The sequence below is a fragment of the Columba livia genome, chromosome 3 (assembly GCF_036013475.1).
Source record: "Columba livia isolate bColLiv1 breed racing homer chromosome 3, bColLiv1.pat.W.v2, whole genome shotgun sequence".
In the NCBI taxonomy this organism is placed as follows: Eukaryota; Metazoa; Chordata; class Aves; order Columbiformes; family Columbidae; genus Columba; species Columba livia.
Genome location: NC_088604.1, coordinates 87,916,405 through 87,930,788, shown reverse-complemented (window position 1 = coordinate 87,930,788; position 14,384 = coordinate 87,916,405). Strand labels below are relative to the sequence as shown.

The 14,384-nt window shown below is 55.4% G+C and overlaps 1 protein-coding gene across 1 annotated transcript; it reads right to left on the bottom strand.

Annotated features, from left to right (window-relative positions):
• Positions 1-4,546: 4,546 nt before the first annotated feature.
• On the bottom strand, positions 4,547-14,085 carry TMEM151B (transmembrane protein 151B). Its single transcript, XM_065058117.1, has 2 exons — positions 13,778-14,085; positions 4,547-6,906 (listed from the first exon to the last, which is right to left on the bottom strand). Exons 1-2 carry the CDS (start codon positions 13,868-13,870, stop codon positions 5,470-5,472), a joined length of 1,530 nt encoding a protein of 509 aa, XP_064914189.1. The 5' UTR covers positions 13,871-14,085; the 3' UTR covers positions 4,547-5,469.
• Positions 14,086-14,384: the final 299 nt, after the last annotated feature.

Sequence of the window (14,384 nt, the reverse complement as noted above, 5' to 3'; positions counted from 1 at the left end):
TTGGTGGTGTTGTAGTGTTTCAGACCCGTGTCCTACAGCTACTGCAGCAGAGTAGGAGCACACTGCAGCAAGGTCGTACCCTGCTAAAAGTAAGGCAGCACCCTCCTGACACTAGATAGCAGTATGGAAGCCATGGTTGGAAAGGCTGGAGGGAGAGCTTAAAAGATATTATTCCTCCTACAGGCTAATCAGCAGGCAATGATCTACTGGCATAGGATGCTACTTAACTTTCCTAAACTTCCACTTAATGAACCTCTTCCTGCAGTCCCCTCTCCATGGACATCCATCAGGTTACTAAACAGCTCTGCAGCCTCTCGAGCATGAGTGGAGAGACAACAAAGAGGGCAGGGACAGGCTGGGCCTCTAAATTGTGCATTTTATGGTGAGTGGAAAGGGAGGGGGGGTGTGCTTATTCAAAACTGGAAAAACACCAGCTTCCCCAACAATGATCTTGAGAATTTGCCTGGTGTGTGACTCTGGAAGGCTTGGCCTTAGACATAAGATGAGACTCCCTCTACTCATCCTAACAAACACCCCTACAGCTGCTCAGCCCAAAACCCCTCTCTGAAATCTCCCTCCCTGGTGTAGTTTGCATGACATGCAGTGAGCTCAAGAGATACCACCAGGCTGGTTGGTGTCACCGCCTGGTTCTACATGAACAAAGAGTTGGGCACTATCTGGGAAGCTTCCAGTGTGTGCTGAAAGATGGATAAACAGGTGGTGATGTGTCTTGAAGATCAGCCAACCCAGAGATTCTCACACTCTCATTCTCTTTCTTTTTCTAGTTCAGGAAATTTGGAGAGCTTTTAAGTACCCAACAAGTATACTGGCAGCAACAGGAAACAGCAAATAACCCAAACTTATTGCCCTGCCTTGCAGCAGTGAGGACTAGCTCCTCCTAGGCAAGTATTAATGCCATGAAGTGCCAGGAAGAGAAGCTGGCAGCATTCCCACTTCACTTGTCCTGGTATGAGAGAAAAGCCTGCTGACAAGTGCAATGCTGAGCCTGACTCTCAGCCCATGGAAAGCTGCAATGGGTGAATGATGTATGGAAAAAACCAAAGCTGTCTGACTGCAGAGATCTTCCAGTTATTGCCCCCTTGTACTGGGAAGCACCCGGGTTTCACCTTCCCAGAGGGCTGTAAAGGCTGTCCTGCTTTCCTTGCATAAGGGGCCAGCAGTGAACTTTGTGTGAACTTTGCTCAATTTGCTGTGAACTTTGCTCAATTTGAAGAGATCTTTTGTACCACAAATGAGGACACAGCCAGCCTGACAGACTGAGGCATTGCTTGCACCTTTGGTCCTCTCCTCAGGCTCAGAGCACCAAGGATAGACTCGCTACACACAGAAAACCTCTGCAACATCATGCAAGCCAGGTTTTGCCCAGTAAGATCCTGGGAGAAAGAAGACACCTGGGATTGGTGATGAGATGGCTGCAGGGACCAGATAACGCCTGCTTGTGTTGGGAAAGCCATGGGGAAAAGGAGCAGAGCCAATTAAACTCACCAGTCAATGGAGGAGAAGTAATGGGATTAAGATACAGCAGGGAGAATTCAGGTTAGATATAAGGAAGCTGGCTATCATGAGAGGAGCAGACTGGGCCATCGACTGAGCTGCCAAAGGAATCGTCGTCACGGGCACAGACAAGGCAGAGAGCAGACACAAGTCCACAGGGAAAGCAGACGCCTGACGGCTGCTCAGCCTGGAGCTGCAGCAGGGGGATGTCTGTCTGTGGGGGAGATGGGACCACTCCACTATGGACAGGCTCTGTGCCAGAGCAGAGACAGACTGTCTTTGGCTTATCTGTGCTGATAACCTGAGCTGCAAGGAGAATTAAATCAGATGCCCTTTGCCTAGGGCACTCGGGTCCTTGGCCAACACTCAGGAGGTAACCTATACACACACATCCCTTCTGCTGGCTGCATCTCACACTGAGGGTGCGAAGAGAGAGCCCAGCTGTCTGCCATGAACTCCCCTGCCTGGCTGGACGTGCTGCCCTGCCATTGCAGGCAGGGAGAAGGAGAGGGAGCACAACCCCAGTTGCAGTGTGTCCTCTTCAGCTCCACCATTTCTCTCCCAAGCTATCAGGCAGCTCCTGTCCTTTCTTCCCGTTCCTGCTCCCCACTCATGCCCATGCGCACCATCCCCCTTTCCTGGGTCTAAGACAAGGCAGTAAGGTCTCCAGCCTGGAAAGGATGGAGTAGGCTGGACTGGGGGGACCACTCCATCAGTTGCAGTGGGGCAGGAGAGCCAAGAATACAAAGAAAGGGTCTCCAAGAAATCCTGGCATGCAGTGGAGAGCACTAGTGAGAGAGGTCCCACTTCTCCTGAGCATGCTGTGGGTTTGCCAAGGCCACAGACTGCGGCACTGGGACTATGTCTGGGACCCAGCTGCAGCTGGCACTATTTGCACGGGGAAAGTGTTCAGCAGCAAGAAGACTCTGCATAGATCCTGCAGGCCAGAGCAGCAACCATGCCCCAAAGACACATGTACCCACATGGACAGACCACCTCCAGAGCAATATTTTGTGGGTGAAAATGGGGCCAGATGAATGAATTGAGGCAATCTCATGAAGACACCTAGAAAGAGACAAGGACAAGGTGCATGAAAGCAGAACTCTGCTGCAGGTGCTAGAAGACGGGGCACAGAGACCCTACTGATTTGTCCCTATTCTGAGAACTGTCTTTGCCCCAGGGAGCTAAAAGGCCTGCCAAACTTTTGATAAATCCATCTGTCCAACGCACCTTGGAGGCTGGATACAGAAAGAGGAGCCATTGCAGACTAATTTAAGCAATGTGCAGGAGATTTCAAAGAGAACATGTTGGGAAGGACAAGCGGATGACATTTCTCACTAATAACCCATTGCAGCTCCACTGACTGAATGTCTCCTCATTCACCAGGACATAGGAGCACACACCGTTATCTCCCCGGAGTCACGAGGACCCTCAGCACTGGCCTTGGCTTACATTAGAGAAGCACAAGCACACAGCACACCAAATGTCATCACTAAGCAAGAAAATCCCAGAGCAGTCAAGGGGGCTGTGGCTGCTTTCATCCAGCCCGATTCTGTGCCAATAGTGATGAGAACAAAACACAGGGAAGGATGTGCCCACATTAGAGACCTTATGCTTCCCTGTTCTCAAAGGGACCCTCTTATTTAAGCCAACACCTAGGTCTGGTAGTAAGAGGAGATTACAAGACAGAATCATAATGGAGTGGGATTTTAGGGGCCTTTCTGTTCAAATCACCATGGTTTGGAGTCTAGAACTTGAGATCCAGAAGGACAAGGGCAAGGGACACCAACCAGGCTACGCAAGGCACAAAGAGCAGGACAGACCACTCTTGGGGCAAAGCCAAGCAGAGCCTTGCAGTTCCCACAGGTGCTGGCCACTCCAGGCTTGCCAGCAGGAGATGGTTTCCAAAAGAGGACTGATGCGGTGGAAGGGTGCATTCACCGTCTCCCCAAGACCTGGGACGAAGCAGTACAGCAGCATGACTAGAGAAGCAGACCCTTCATTAATAAGTTGGCAGGAAGAAGACCAGCTGAACTAAAGAAAATGCCTTACTGTTTGCTGTTACATCTTGCCCTTCTGTGACAGATGCAGAGGTTGACACCAAGCTCAAATGCCCAAGTGCTAATGGACTTGCTCTTGTCACCCAAGTCCTGCTGTTCTCAGCCATTGTTAGCCCCAGTGGACAAGGGAAGCGTGGTGAGGCTGAAGAGCCGTGCTGTCTGGAGAAATCGCTGGCTGATTTGGCAAGCACTCCCGCAAAGAGCTGACTGAAAAAGAGACAGCTTTTCTGAGAACAGAGACACGAGAGATCTGGGGATGCGTTGACGCAGAAGGAAAAGCTGGGTGCCTGCATGCTGCAACCACTGATGCAGCTTCAGTGACATGAAGGCTCCTTGCCCAACATGAGCAAGATCCTTTCCAGAAGGACAGAAGTGCAGAGCTGGCCAATCTGCCCTGAAAAGATCAAGGCAGAGGAACCCAGAGGCTAATGGGCTACACAGAAGCCACCTCGCTTCTCACAGCCTGACACCTCACTGCAAAAACCTCTGTAGTTCAAACCGCTTGGTTTTAAGCAGGTTACCCTCTGACGTACCTCCAGCCTCTGTTCTGCAGAGCAGCCAACACAGCAGACACCTCCCTGTCTCCCAGCTGTGGGTCCTGCACCCACGGTGGGGTCTCCACAGAAGGGGAATCACTTTGCTCCTCATTTCCCCATCCCAGGTGTCTGATGCTCCAATGTGCTTTTGCATTTCTCCCTCCCAGCCCCCAGAGCTCTCTGACAAAACCAGGCTGTCAGGAGCCTGCAGCTCAGAGTCTGCAGGCAGAGCCCAGCCTGATCTCATGCAAAATTCACTCTTGCAGATATGCACCAACCTGCTGCTCTATCATCAATTGGCGAACTGCAGCTGAACCTACCAGAGCCTTCCTTGATGCTTGTCTGAACCAATTAGGACACGCTTCAAAGCCAGGAAGGGACCACAGCCACTTGACACGCCGCCTATTACCAGGATGCTTGTCCCAGTGTCATTCTCTCCCCCTTCACCAGCTCACTGGGAGCCTCCCATTTTCTCTTTCCAGCTGAGCCCTCCTCCAGCAAGTGTATCAGTAGCGTCACAGACCTCCGCTCCATCTGGGTTTGCACATTCATCCCTTCCTGGTGCTGCCTGGCTGCCGTAATCCCAAACCAAAAGCCCTTTACCGAGGGGATGATGACTCTCAGAGTTTGCATGCTGAGCCTTCCTAAGGAGCCAAGCCTGGGACCCTCTACAGGCGGTGCCATTTCCAGCAGGGAGAAGAGAGTAACAGTCGAAGCATGGTCTAAAAAAAAAAACAAACGTGGGGAGGGTGGGGAACGGTCGGGGGGAAGGGTAAGAGCTGGATTCGTCCGTTTTCAGCTTTTGCTCTAACCTGCTGCTCAGCTCCAGGTGCCTGAATGGCCCAGACCTTTAGGCACAGGCAGTTACACGCTGCTCCTAAGGGGCCTGTTCCCCTCCACCCTGCGAGGGGTCTCACTCCAGCACGAGCAGCAGGACGGGCAGAGGTGCAACAGAGCACTTTCTGGTGGCTGCTGGTTCCTCGGAGCACAAGCCAGCCTGGAGTGAGGGCTGGGAGCCAAAGCACCCACCTCCCTTCATCAGGCCTGTCTTTTTATTCCCCCTTTGGATCTTGATGCCATGAATTACGGTTTTGGGGTTGTTTTGGTTGGGTTTGGTTTTTTTGCATGTGGTGGTTGGTCTAGAGTTCTGTGCCATGTCCAGGGGAGCATCAGCACTCACCCCTCTGGGAGGTCAGAGCCACAGCGGGGGGAGCTTTTGCTGGCTGCTGGAGAAAGATGCCATGTCTGCTTCATCCTGATGTCCTCCTGGGCCATCTCCCTCCCCTGCACTCCTCTCCCCAAATCCTGCGCTGGCTCAAGCCAGGCAATGGACAACGAGGTCTCACCGCCCTCTGCTTTCACAGTGAGGTCTCCACGCAGGACCCGTTGCGGTGGAGGTGACGGTGGTCATGGTTCAGGCAGCCTTCATTTCGGTGCACGATGAGGATGGGGAAGTAGAGGGCATCCTGGTAAGTCGGGGGATCTTCCTCCTCCACAGTCACCTGGCTGGAGAGGCGGGTCTGCTCGGTGGGACAGCTCTGCTCGTTCAGGCTCCCGCTCCGGCTCTGCCAGAGGCAGCTGCGTCGCGAGCCGTACAGGCGGCCCAGGGAGAAGCGGCTGCTGCTGAAGGGGATCCTGGGGCTGCCATTGCAGATGCTCAGGGCACTGCGGGAGAAGATGGAGGAGCTGCTTATAGTCCTGTGGCACCGCTCGCAGTTCTGCCGGTAGCCCCCGTACCGGCAAGCGGAGTAGCTGGTACAGCCAGAGAGCCCCACCAAGTCCATCAGGACCGCTTCCGAGTAGCTGGGCACCAGCTGCTGGTTGGATCGGATGTGCCACTCCAGCTCGGTGCTGTCCACCGTGTTGACACGGGGCATCCGCCGGCAGAAGGAGCGCTCCTCAGCCGGTGTCACCGCCACATAGTCGAACCCAAAGAGTTTCTCCACATGGTAATGGACGTAGGAGGTGCGGTACTCATTTAGCACCCGCAAGGGCCAGGATAGGGTCAGCAGAGCCGCCACCCAGAAGACATAGTGGGATACATACCAAGGCAGGTTGTCTGGGTCAGAAAAGGCCACCATGTATTCCTTGAAGTCCACATTTTTGAGGTGCATCCCCTCCCTAGCCTCCATGTAGTCATCTAGGCCCTCATTCTCTGTGAAGAAGCGGGCCCGCTGGGTCAGGTAGGAGTTCTCTGACTCCACGTTGGCAAAGCTGAAACACTTGGTGAAGCGGAGCCGCGTGGCTGGGTAGCTCTCCAAGTCAATGAGATCCTTGGAGATGTCCTTAACTCCACAATTGGAATAATCAAACTCAGCCTCTGCGACATGGGTGTTCACCCGCTCGTGATACACTTGGGTGGTGGTGTAGGCATCCCCATTGCGGTAGCGGGTAACCTGCCGGGTCCTGCGGACGTAGTGGTAGCTGATGGCCTTCCACCAGATGCAGGGGGTGGCCTGCTGCATCCGCTGCACGCGCTCATGCACGCTCTCCACGTCCACCTTGTACTGCAGCTCATTGCGGGTGTAGCAATGCCAGCACTCCACCAGGTACACCACGTAGAGCATCACCAGGAAGGCCAAGGGGATATAAACATAGCCATTGGAACAGGGGCTGTCGTGGTACATCATGGATTTGCCCTTGTAAGCGCTGTCAAAGGTCAGCCGGGTCACCTTGGTGACATGGCACCAGGTCATGGCTCCCATGCAGCCGTACATGAGGAGGGACAGCAGCAGGCATTTCCAGTGGGACTCTCGGCACAGGGACTTGCTGAGAGACTGCTTCACCGGCCGCTGCTGCTCCGGGGGACAACGAGAAGGGGAGAGAAAACAAGAGAGGAGTCAGTAGGCTGCAGTGCCAGGGGGAAGGGGAGCAGGCAGCAGGGTGACCCAGCGGCACCTGCAGCTCTGTGAACGGGGACAAAATGGCAGATGCCACAGAGCTCCTCACCTCAGCGGGCAGGACAGAGGCTGGGATCTCTCCCAGGATGACAGTTCCACAGTGTGGGAAGCTGTCACCCCCGCTTCCCTTCTCAGCGCTCTGCCTCTCCTTGGGAGACAGCCAGAGCCCAGCTGGATGTGGAGGAGAGCAGCAGAGGGCAACTCTGCATCCCCCTTCTTCAATGGGGAGTAATCCCCACCGCTGTCATATCCCAGGGAGGGGTATTGAAGCACAGCAAGATGGAGGCTGGGGAACCTCCCCCACGTAACTCGGCTTCTGCACCCATCCTAGCAGCTCTAACTGATGGGTTGTCCCACCTGAACACCTCACCACAGCTCATCCCACTGCGCCTCTCACCGCTCACACAAGTCTCTCCCTCTTTCCCAGAAACAACCAACAGCAACATTCAGAGTTCTCCTACCAGGACAGCACAAGCAGCCTGGGGTGCCTGTGAGGCAGAGAAACAGACCTTCTGCAGCTGGAAAGGCCTCTGTTTCGTAACAGCGATTCCCACAACACTTGGCAGCCCAAGGGGCTCCGAAGTACTTCTCAAGTGCTTTAGAAACCACACAAATGGGAAAGTACTTTTCCATAACTGAAACACAGCCACCCCTGGTGGAAGAGAAAGCAAATATGGAATAATGTCCTAAAAGGTGCCAAGGCTGGAAGAGAAGAGCACCTCACTGTGACTTTGGTGTTAAAGCCCACACTTCCGGAAAAACAACTCCCAGGTTTTTCATGGTGAGGAAAGAGCAGGACTTCAGCCACAGGACTTTTGAAAGAAATCATACTGGTCCCTTCACCATAGGAACCATGCGAAGTTTTACAAAGACCCAGGAAAAATCCTCACTTAAGGAAACCTCTGTCACTGTTTGCAATACCCTCAGGTCTCAAGTATTGATGCAGCTTGGTCGGTGGGACCTGACAGTATCACACCCAAAGAGAGAGAACATGCAAAGAGGTTATTTGCTTTCTTACACAAAATACTTCACCCAGCACAAATACCATCCAACCCAGCCATCTTCAAAGGTGTGACCTGAGGTTGAGGCAAGAACCCCAGCTTTGTGCAGATGCCACTAAACTCACCAAGAGGCTTTCAGCTTTGCTTTTCCTCCACAACTGCATGCAGTGCAGCTCCTGAGCTCACCTCTGCTGTTGTAGGTTCTAACACCAGCTGTGTAGACACTACTCAGGGCAGTGAAGTCCAAGCCTGGTCCCATCCCTGAGCACACTGGGCTGGAGAGGTCTTTAATCCAAGGATCCCAAAGAGCTTAATGGGCTCAAGCTGCTAGAAAGCAGGAGGGGTCACTTTCACTCTTGCATGAAAGGGGAAATTAAAGCAAGAACCAGAGGTCACAATGTCACTGGCAGGTCTAGGGACAGATTTGGGCCTCTTTTTTCCTCTAAGAAATCCCCCTTGCTCTCCCTGAAGAGCCTCTCAGCCCGGACTTGGTCCCCTGGAATCCCACATGCAGAGGTTTGCATCCCAGAGACAGGGAGCTTGCCTTCCCACCCACCCAGCAGCCAGCCTGCAATGAGCAGAGGGGTGGCAAGGGGGAGTCCTGAACATCAGTGGCACTGAGTCCACCTCTTTGGGGCAACTGGCTGCGAGTGAGAGCCGGCAACAGAGAGCCAGAGCCCAGGAAAAGCAGATGGGGTAGCACTGGTCTGCAGGCAACAGTGAGGTGTGCAGGGTGGTTCCGCTCATCAGCTCCAGCAGCTCCAGCTCCACACGTGCACCCCAGTCTTCCCAATGCAGCTCTCCACTGAGGCAGCCTTACGGTCATGGGGCAAGAAGGGAACCCCAGGTAAGAGAAAAGAGAACGAGGAGAGGAAGGGAGGGCACCCAGCAGGCAGAGCCACTGCAGTTACAAGAGAGCTGCCCGGATCACTCTGCCTTTGGTCGGCTGCAGCACAGCTCTCCGGCACTGGACTGCTGTGCCACCACCCCGGCAGCTGAAGGTTTCCTCTCCCACTGCTGCCTCCTGCGTTACAAATCGTCCCTGGCAGCGGCAGCCCTGGCTGTGAGGGTATAAGGGGACTGCTCAGCCAAAGGAGGAGCTCGGGGTTCTGAGCGGGAGATGCAAAGGCACACGCTAACCCTGGGGTGTCTGTGGGGTGAGAGGGCTTGCACAGAAACAGTGCCTTGTTTGGGGGGGTGGGGCAGGATCTGCAAACAGAGCACAAGGAATAAAGCAAAGCATTCAGCTCACTCATTTGACAAGTTGGCAAAGAGGCACCAGGAAGGCAGGTTTTTGGCCAATTCCATCTTGGAAAAACAACTTCCACCTCCCAGTTGCTCCCCAGCCCCTCACATCTCACGCTGCCTGCATCCTCCCGCTCAGGAGAAGGGGTGATGCTGACTGCCGCCCTGAGGAGATGGAGGCAAGCCCGCTGTGGTTACCCACCCGGGGCAGGGTGGCAGGGAATGCAATGCAGCCCGGGCTTGGTTCCAGGAACTGTGTTAGCAGGGCTCTAGTCCACACATTAGTCTCCTCCTAGGACTACGCAGCATTTAGATACTGCAGCGCTTTTACAGGGTCACGCTAACCCCTGCTGTAAACTGTTTACAACCCAGGTTTGTCCTAGGCTTTTGAGGTAAAACACATACACACCAGCCATGCTGGTGTGGTTTCTGAAAGATGAACAAATGTCAATGACAGGGGATACAACCACAGCAGTGACGGAGGAGGAGCCAGCTGCAGAGTCTAATCCCAATAGGAACTGCAGCATCCCTGCTTCTCTCCCAGGCTGCAAAGGGCTCACAGGAGCAAACAACCAGCTCCATGGCTTCCCCCCTGCAGAAGCAGCTGAATAAGGTTGCCTCCTTGAGCTCTTAACTAGCCTTGGAGAAGTCCAGCACAATAAACATGCAGATGAGAAAGCTGGGGAAAGGGAAAACCTTTCTGTCCCAGAACAGTGTCATTGGGAGGAGAGCAGGTTCTGAAATAAATGCCATCGTCATCTTCCCACTGCAGTCTGATGGAACGAGGCGAAAGGCTTGCCCTACTTCACTGCAAACAGGGTTTCTCTCCATCACCAGCAGCCTCCCCCATTGCTCAGGCTTGAGCACTGGAGAATGGTAAGCAAATCCGCTATTGCAGGTGCACCTGAACATCTCTGCAGTGCTAGAGGGCAGAACTGGCCCAGCCATGGCTTGGCCAACCCCTTCATGGGACCCCCATCAACTGTCTTCTCTGTGCTTCAGTTCACCACGTAGAACACACAGGACAACCCTCACCAGGTGCCTGGGCACTGACTGTCACACACATTGGGAAGGGCACGGTGCAGCCTGCTGCTACAGCCTCCCCTCCCTCATACACAGCATTTGCCTCTGACGTTGCCTCTGAGGTGAAAGGAGATGGAGTCCTACACCTGCAACTGCTGCTCTGGGATGAGCAGGAGGGGATGGAGGGGATGACTTGTGAGCAGCCATGAAGCAAATGGGGATGCCCACAATGCACAGGACAGAGGCAGTAGTAGAAAGGGCCCCCATCACTGCTTGCACTAAAGGCCTTTGAGATCTGGGGAATCCTCTCCTCAAAAAAAGCCTCAAGTGGATAAACCTGCCTAGAGCCCTGGTGGCCAAGCACATGGACCAAAATACCTTCATAGCCCCTACAGCCTTGACCCTGCAACTTTCAATACTAAACAACTCCAGAAATCCTTGAAGCTCTGTAAAGCACCTCTCTGAAACAGCCTGTCCTTGGCCCCATCTACTGTCCCTCCATTTAACAAGTATTCCTATGTCCTCACCTCCCACACTTCTCACCTGCTTCTCCCTGCAGAGACCAGCCTGAAATCTCCATTTCACCCCCACAACACTAAGCCCTCACTTTACAAGATGCTCCGGGGTCCACAGGGTTAGGTGTCCTAGAGACAGCCTTCTACGGGGCCAAAAAAAAAACTATTAAAAAAAGCCACAGAGAAGCAGCCTGAAGGCACAGGTAGCTCATGAGTGCCAGGCTGTGGCAGCAGCTCACAGGAGACTCCAGTGGGACTCCTGAGCATCAGTTTCCATGGCTCTGCCCTGCCAATCTGCTTACATCATGCAACAAATGAATAAGCCCTGTTCCCTTTAACCTCAGATTCCCAGAACAAGGCAGGTGGAGAGGACCCAGACATTTCTAGGAACTGCCATCATCTTCCAAGGCCCTCGATAGACATTGGCAACTCCTGGTCAGGATGGCCCCAGCAAACCCCCACATCACTCCCCACATGCCTATCGCCCAAATCCGGGAACTACCTGCCTAAAAGAAAGAGCTGGCTCCGCCCCAGGCTGGCAGTGTTGCCAACTGCAGAGGAAAGGGGAAAGCTGAACACCAATGAGCCAGGGAACCCTGCCAGCAGTCAGCTCTTGCAATGGTACCAAGGTCTCCATTTTACACAGCAACTTGGAGGAGGACTGGTTCCTTCCATCGGATGCCATCTGAACAGCAGGACAAGGACAGGTTTTCGCTTGTTCCCAGGCTTAAAAGCTTGTCCCTTGGTATTTCCTGCCCTCCAAGGTGGAAGTGCATTGCTGAGTGAGATTCAGATCATCACTATTAAGTGGTGTATGCATGTGATGCCAACAGGGAACAGGGCTCAGTCAGCTCTGGCCAGTAGCTCGTGCTATTTGCCTTGCTGGGACAAGCTGAGCAGCACCTGAAGCTCTGCCTGGCTCCTAGATACAGTAACCTTAGATAAGTCACGGTGAGGCACCTTCAAACAGGACAGAGCACATTTCCCATTTTCTAGTCTCCAAACATCCCCTCTAGTTCCCTGCCAGCCCTGGCCAACAGACTCTTACAGGTGGGATTCAGCTATAGTCCTGGGATGTTCAGCAATGCTGGCACCAGCAGTTGGTCCTGGTAGACATGAGGACATCACACTGTCAATACAGTCTTACACAGGCACTACAGGGGAGCAGGACCACCCCCACCTAAAGAGGATTGCCCTACATCAGTCCATGAATCCAAGCTCCCCACTAAGGTCTCTCCTCATTGCATCAGATGAGACACCATGGAACTGTCAGAAAAGGCTGCAGCTTCCTTCTTCTCCACCAGCTGCTTCATGCAAGTCTGTGATAGCTTCTGGCCGTGGGAAGCATGCCTTTAGCCTAAACAGTGCAGGTCATGGACTGCAGCCCTTCTGTCTGCTCCCACGGGGTAAGATTATACTGACACCCTAGTTGGCAGCCACCACAGAGCAATCAAAGCCCAGACGATCTTCTCGTAATCCCTGCGAGCCAGGGGACATTATAGGCAAGGGAAACTCACCCAGGCACTGCTCCTGCTACGCTTCTTTCATTCAAACCAGCTCTTGCTCTGGCACATCTCAAAAGCCACTGTGCTGTCTTCAATGTAGCACCAGCACTGCCAGGGCACTGGGGGCAAGAGACTACGTCCCAGCATGGCACAAGCAAGTCCTCATGCCAAAAAGGTGCCTTAGAGTTTAGCTACCCTGGTCAGGATCTGTTTGGAATGCCGGGGCTCAAGGCACCAGGGGCTGTTGAACGGAAGCAGGAAGAGAGGAACAGCCGCAGAGTATACAGTAATTGTACAGCTTCCCAGTCCTTGAACTTCAGCATTCCTCTCCCGCAATTATTTATATCTAAATATAAGTCTGTATATATAGAATAACGGTGCATGGGCATGCATGTTCTTCCTAAGCAAAGGAGGCAGAGAATACCAGAATTATGCAGTGCTTGCTAACCACAGCTCCTCAACAGCAGAGGACAAGTGATGCACCAGCTTCTGAGACCCCGTCAAGCTGCCCTTTGAGCTGTGGTCTCATGAGCGAGGACAACCCACCACACCAGAAGAACGTTGCCTTCCTACGTTGCCTAGCTGCCCTTCATGGGCCACCGGCCCTATGGCATAAGGTGGGTCTTGGTAGTCAGTGCAGTTGCTTTCTCTCCCCTTGGGAAGCCCAAGCTGCAAGCAAGAGCTGTGGGGGCAGACGAAGGGGTTCAAACACCTGTCTCCCCATGCTGCTCCCTCCCTATGCACTGAGCACTGCTGCTCCTGAACCTTTTTGGCATTTGCTGCCTGGACTCCAGAAAGTCACCAGCTGAGGCAGGACTGCAGCATACCTGGAAGCAAAGCTGTGCTGGTACCTGGTTTGCCCTATTCTGCACCTTCTGCCCTCCCCAGCCAACCTCCAGCTGAGAGCAGCCACCAGCTATAGCCTCAGACTTCTCCACATCTCCAAGCCCTCTCCCCTGCTGCCTGCCGCAAATCCCCTCGCAGTGACCCAGGCAGCCGTGCTACCTCCTGGCACCCCCCAAGCCAGGGCGCAGGAAGGGGGGGCCTCCATATCCATTTCCCCCAGATGTAACAACCTCTTCTTATTGCAGTAAGGCCAAGCAGTGCCCCGCGCTTCTGTTTTGTGATTTTGTCCCTTTCCCCTACACCCCAGCCATCCCTGGCCCGCTCTGGACGGCGCTGGCTGCTGCGCCTCTTCCAGCTCCGGAGGCACCGCGGCGAGCAATGCGGAGCGGGACCGGAGCGACAGGCAGCCTGCCGGCGGCGGGGACCGACGGGCGGGTTTCCTCGCCCCCCCTCGCCGGTCCGCACCGCAACCCCGGGGCTGGAGGAGAGGAGAGGTGCTCCCGGCGAGGGGGTCCGGCCCGGCCCGCGGCGGGGCTGTCAATGAGCGCGCCAAGCAAAGCGGGCGGGAAGGGAGGGTGGTTGGGGGCAGCACCGGGCTGGGGCGGGGGTGGGGGGCGGCCGCTCTCCTCACCTCCTCTCGGGCCCCCTCCGCCTCCTCCTCCGGAGGCACCGGCGTGCTGCTGCCTCCCTCGCTGGCGGCGGCCGCCGAGGCCGGGGGGGACATGGCGGCGGCGGGGGAGCCCCGCTGGCGGTGCCTGCGGGCTGGGCAGCCGCATTATCCCGCCCGCCGCCGGGCGCTGCTGCCTCGCCGGTCGCCGGGCGGGCGGCGGGGCGGCGCGGCGGGCGGGCGGCGCGGCGGCATGGCCCCCAGCCGCGGCACCGGCGGCAGCGCTCGCCGCCCGCCGGCCCCCGGCCCCGCCGCAGCGTAGCGCCGCTCCCGCGCCCGCTCCCGGCGCGGCGGAGGGCGGGCAGAGCCGCGGTGGGAGGGCCGCGGCGGAGGCGGGTGTAGCGGGGTGGGGATGGGGATGGGGATGGGGATGGGATGCGATGGGATGAGATGGGATGGGGTTAAGGATGGGGGCGCGGCGGTATTCGCGCCCGCCCCGAGCGGGGCGGCTGGTGACCTTGAGAGGGTGGCGGGCAGGCAGAGAGCCTGGTGCGGTCGCCCCTCGGCAGCGGACCAGCCGTCCGGGCGCTGCCGGGGGAGGGTCCCTCTCCGAGACACACCGACAGTGCGT

Coding starts and splice junctions, on each gene's coding strand:
- TMEM151B (XM_065058117.1), bottom strand. CDS start 13,870: ATGTCCCCCCCGGCCTCGGCGGCCGCCGCCAGCGAGGGAGGCAGCAGC. Junction 6,907..13,777: donor CGGAGGGGGCCCGAGAGGAG/GTGAGGAGAGCG, acceptor CCCCCGGAGCAG/CAGCGGCCGGTGAAGCAGTC.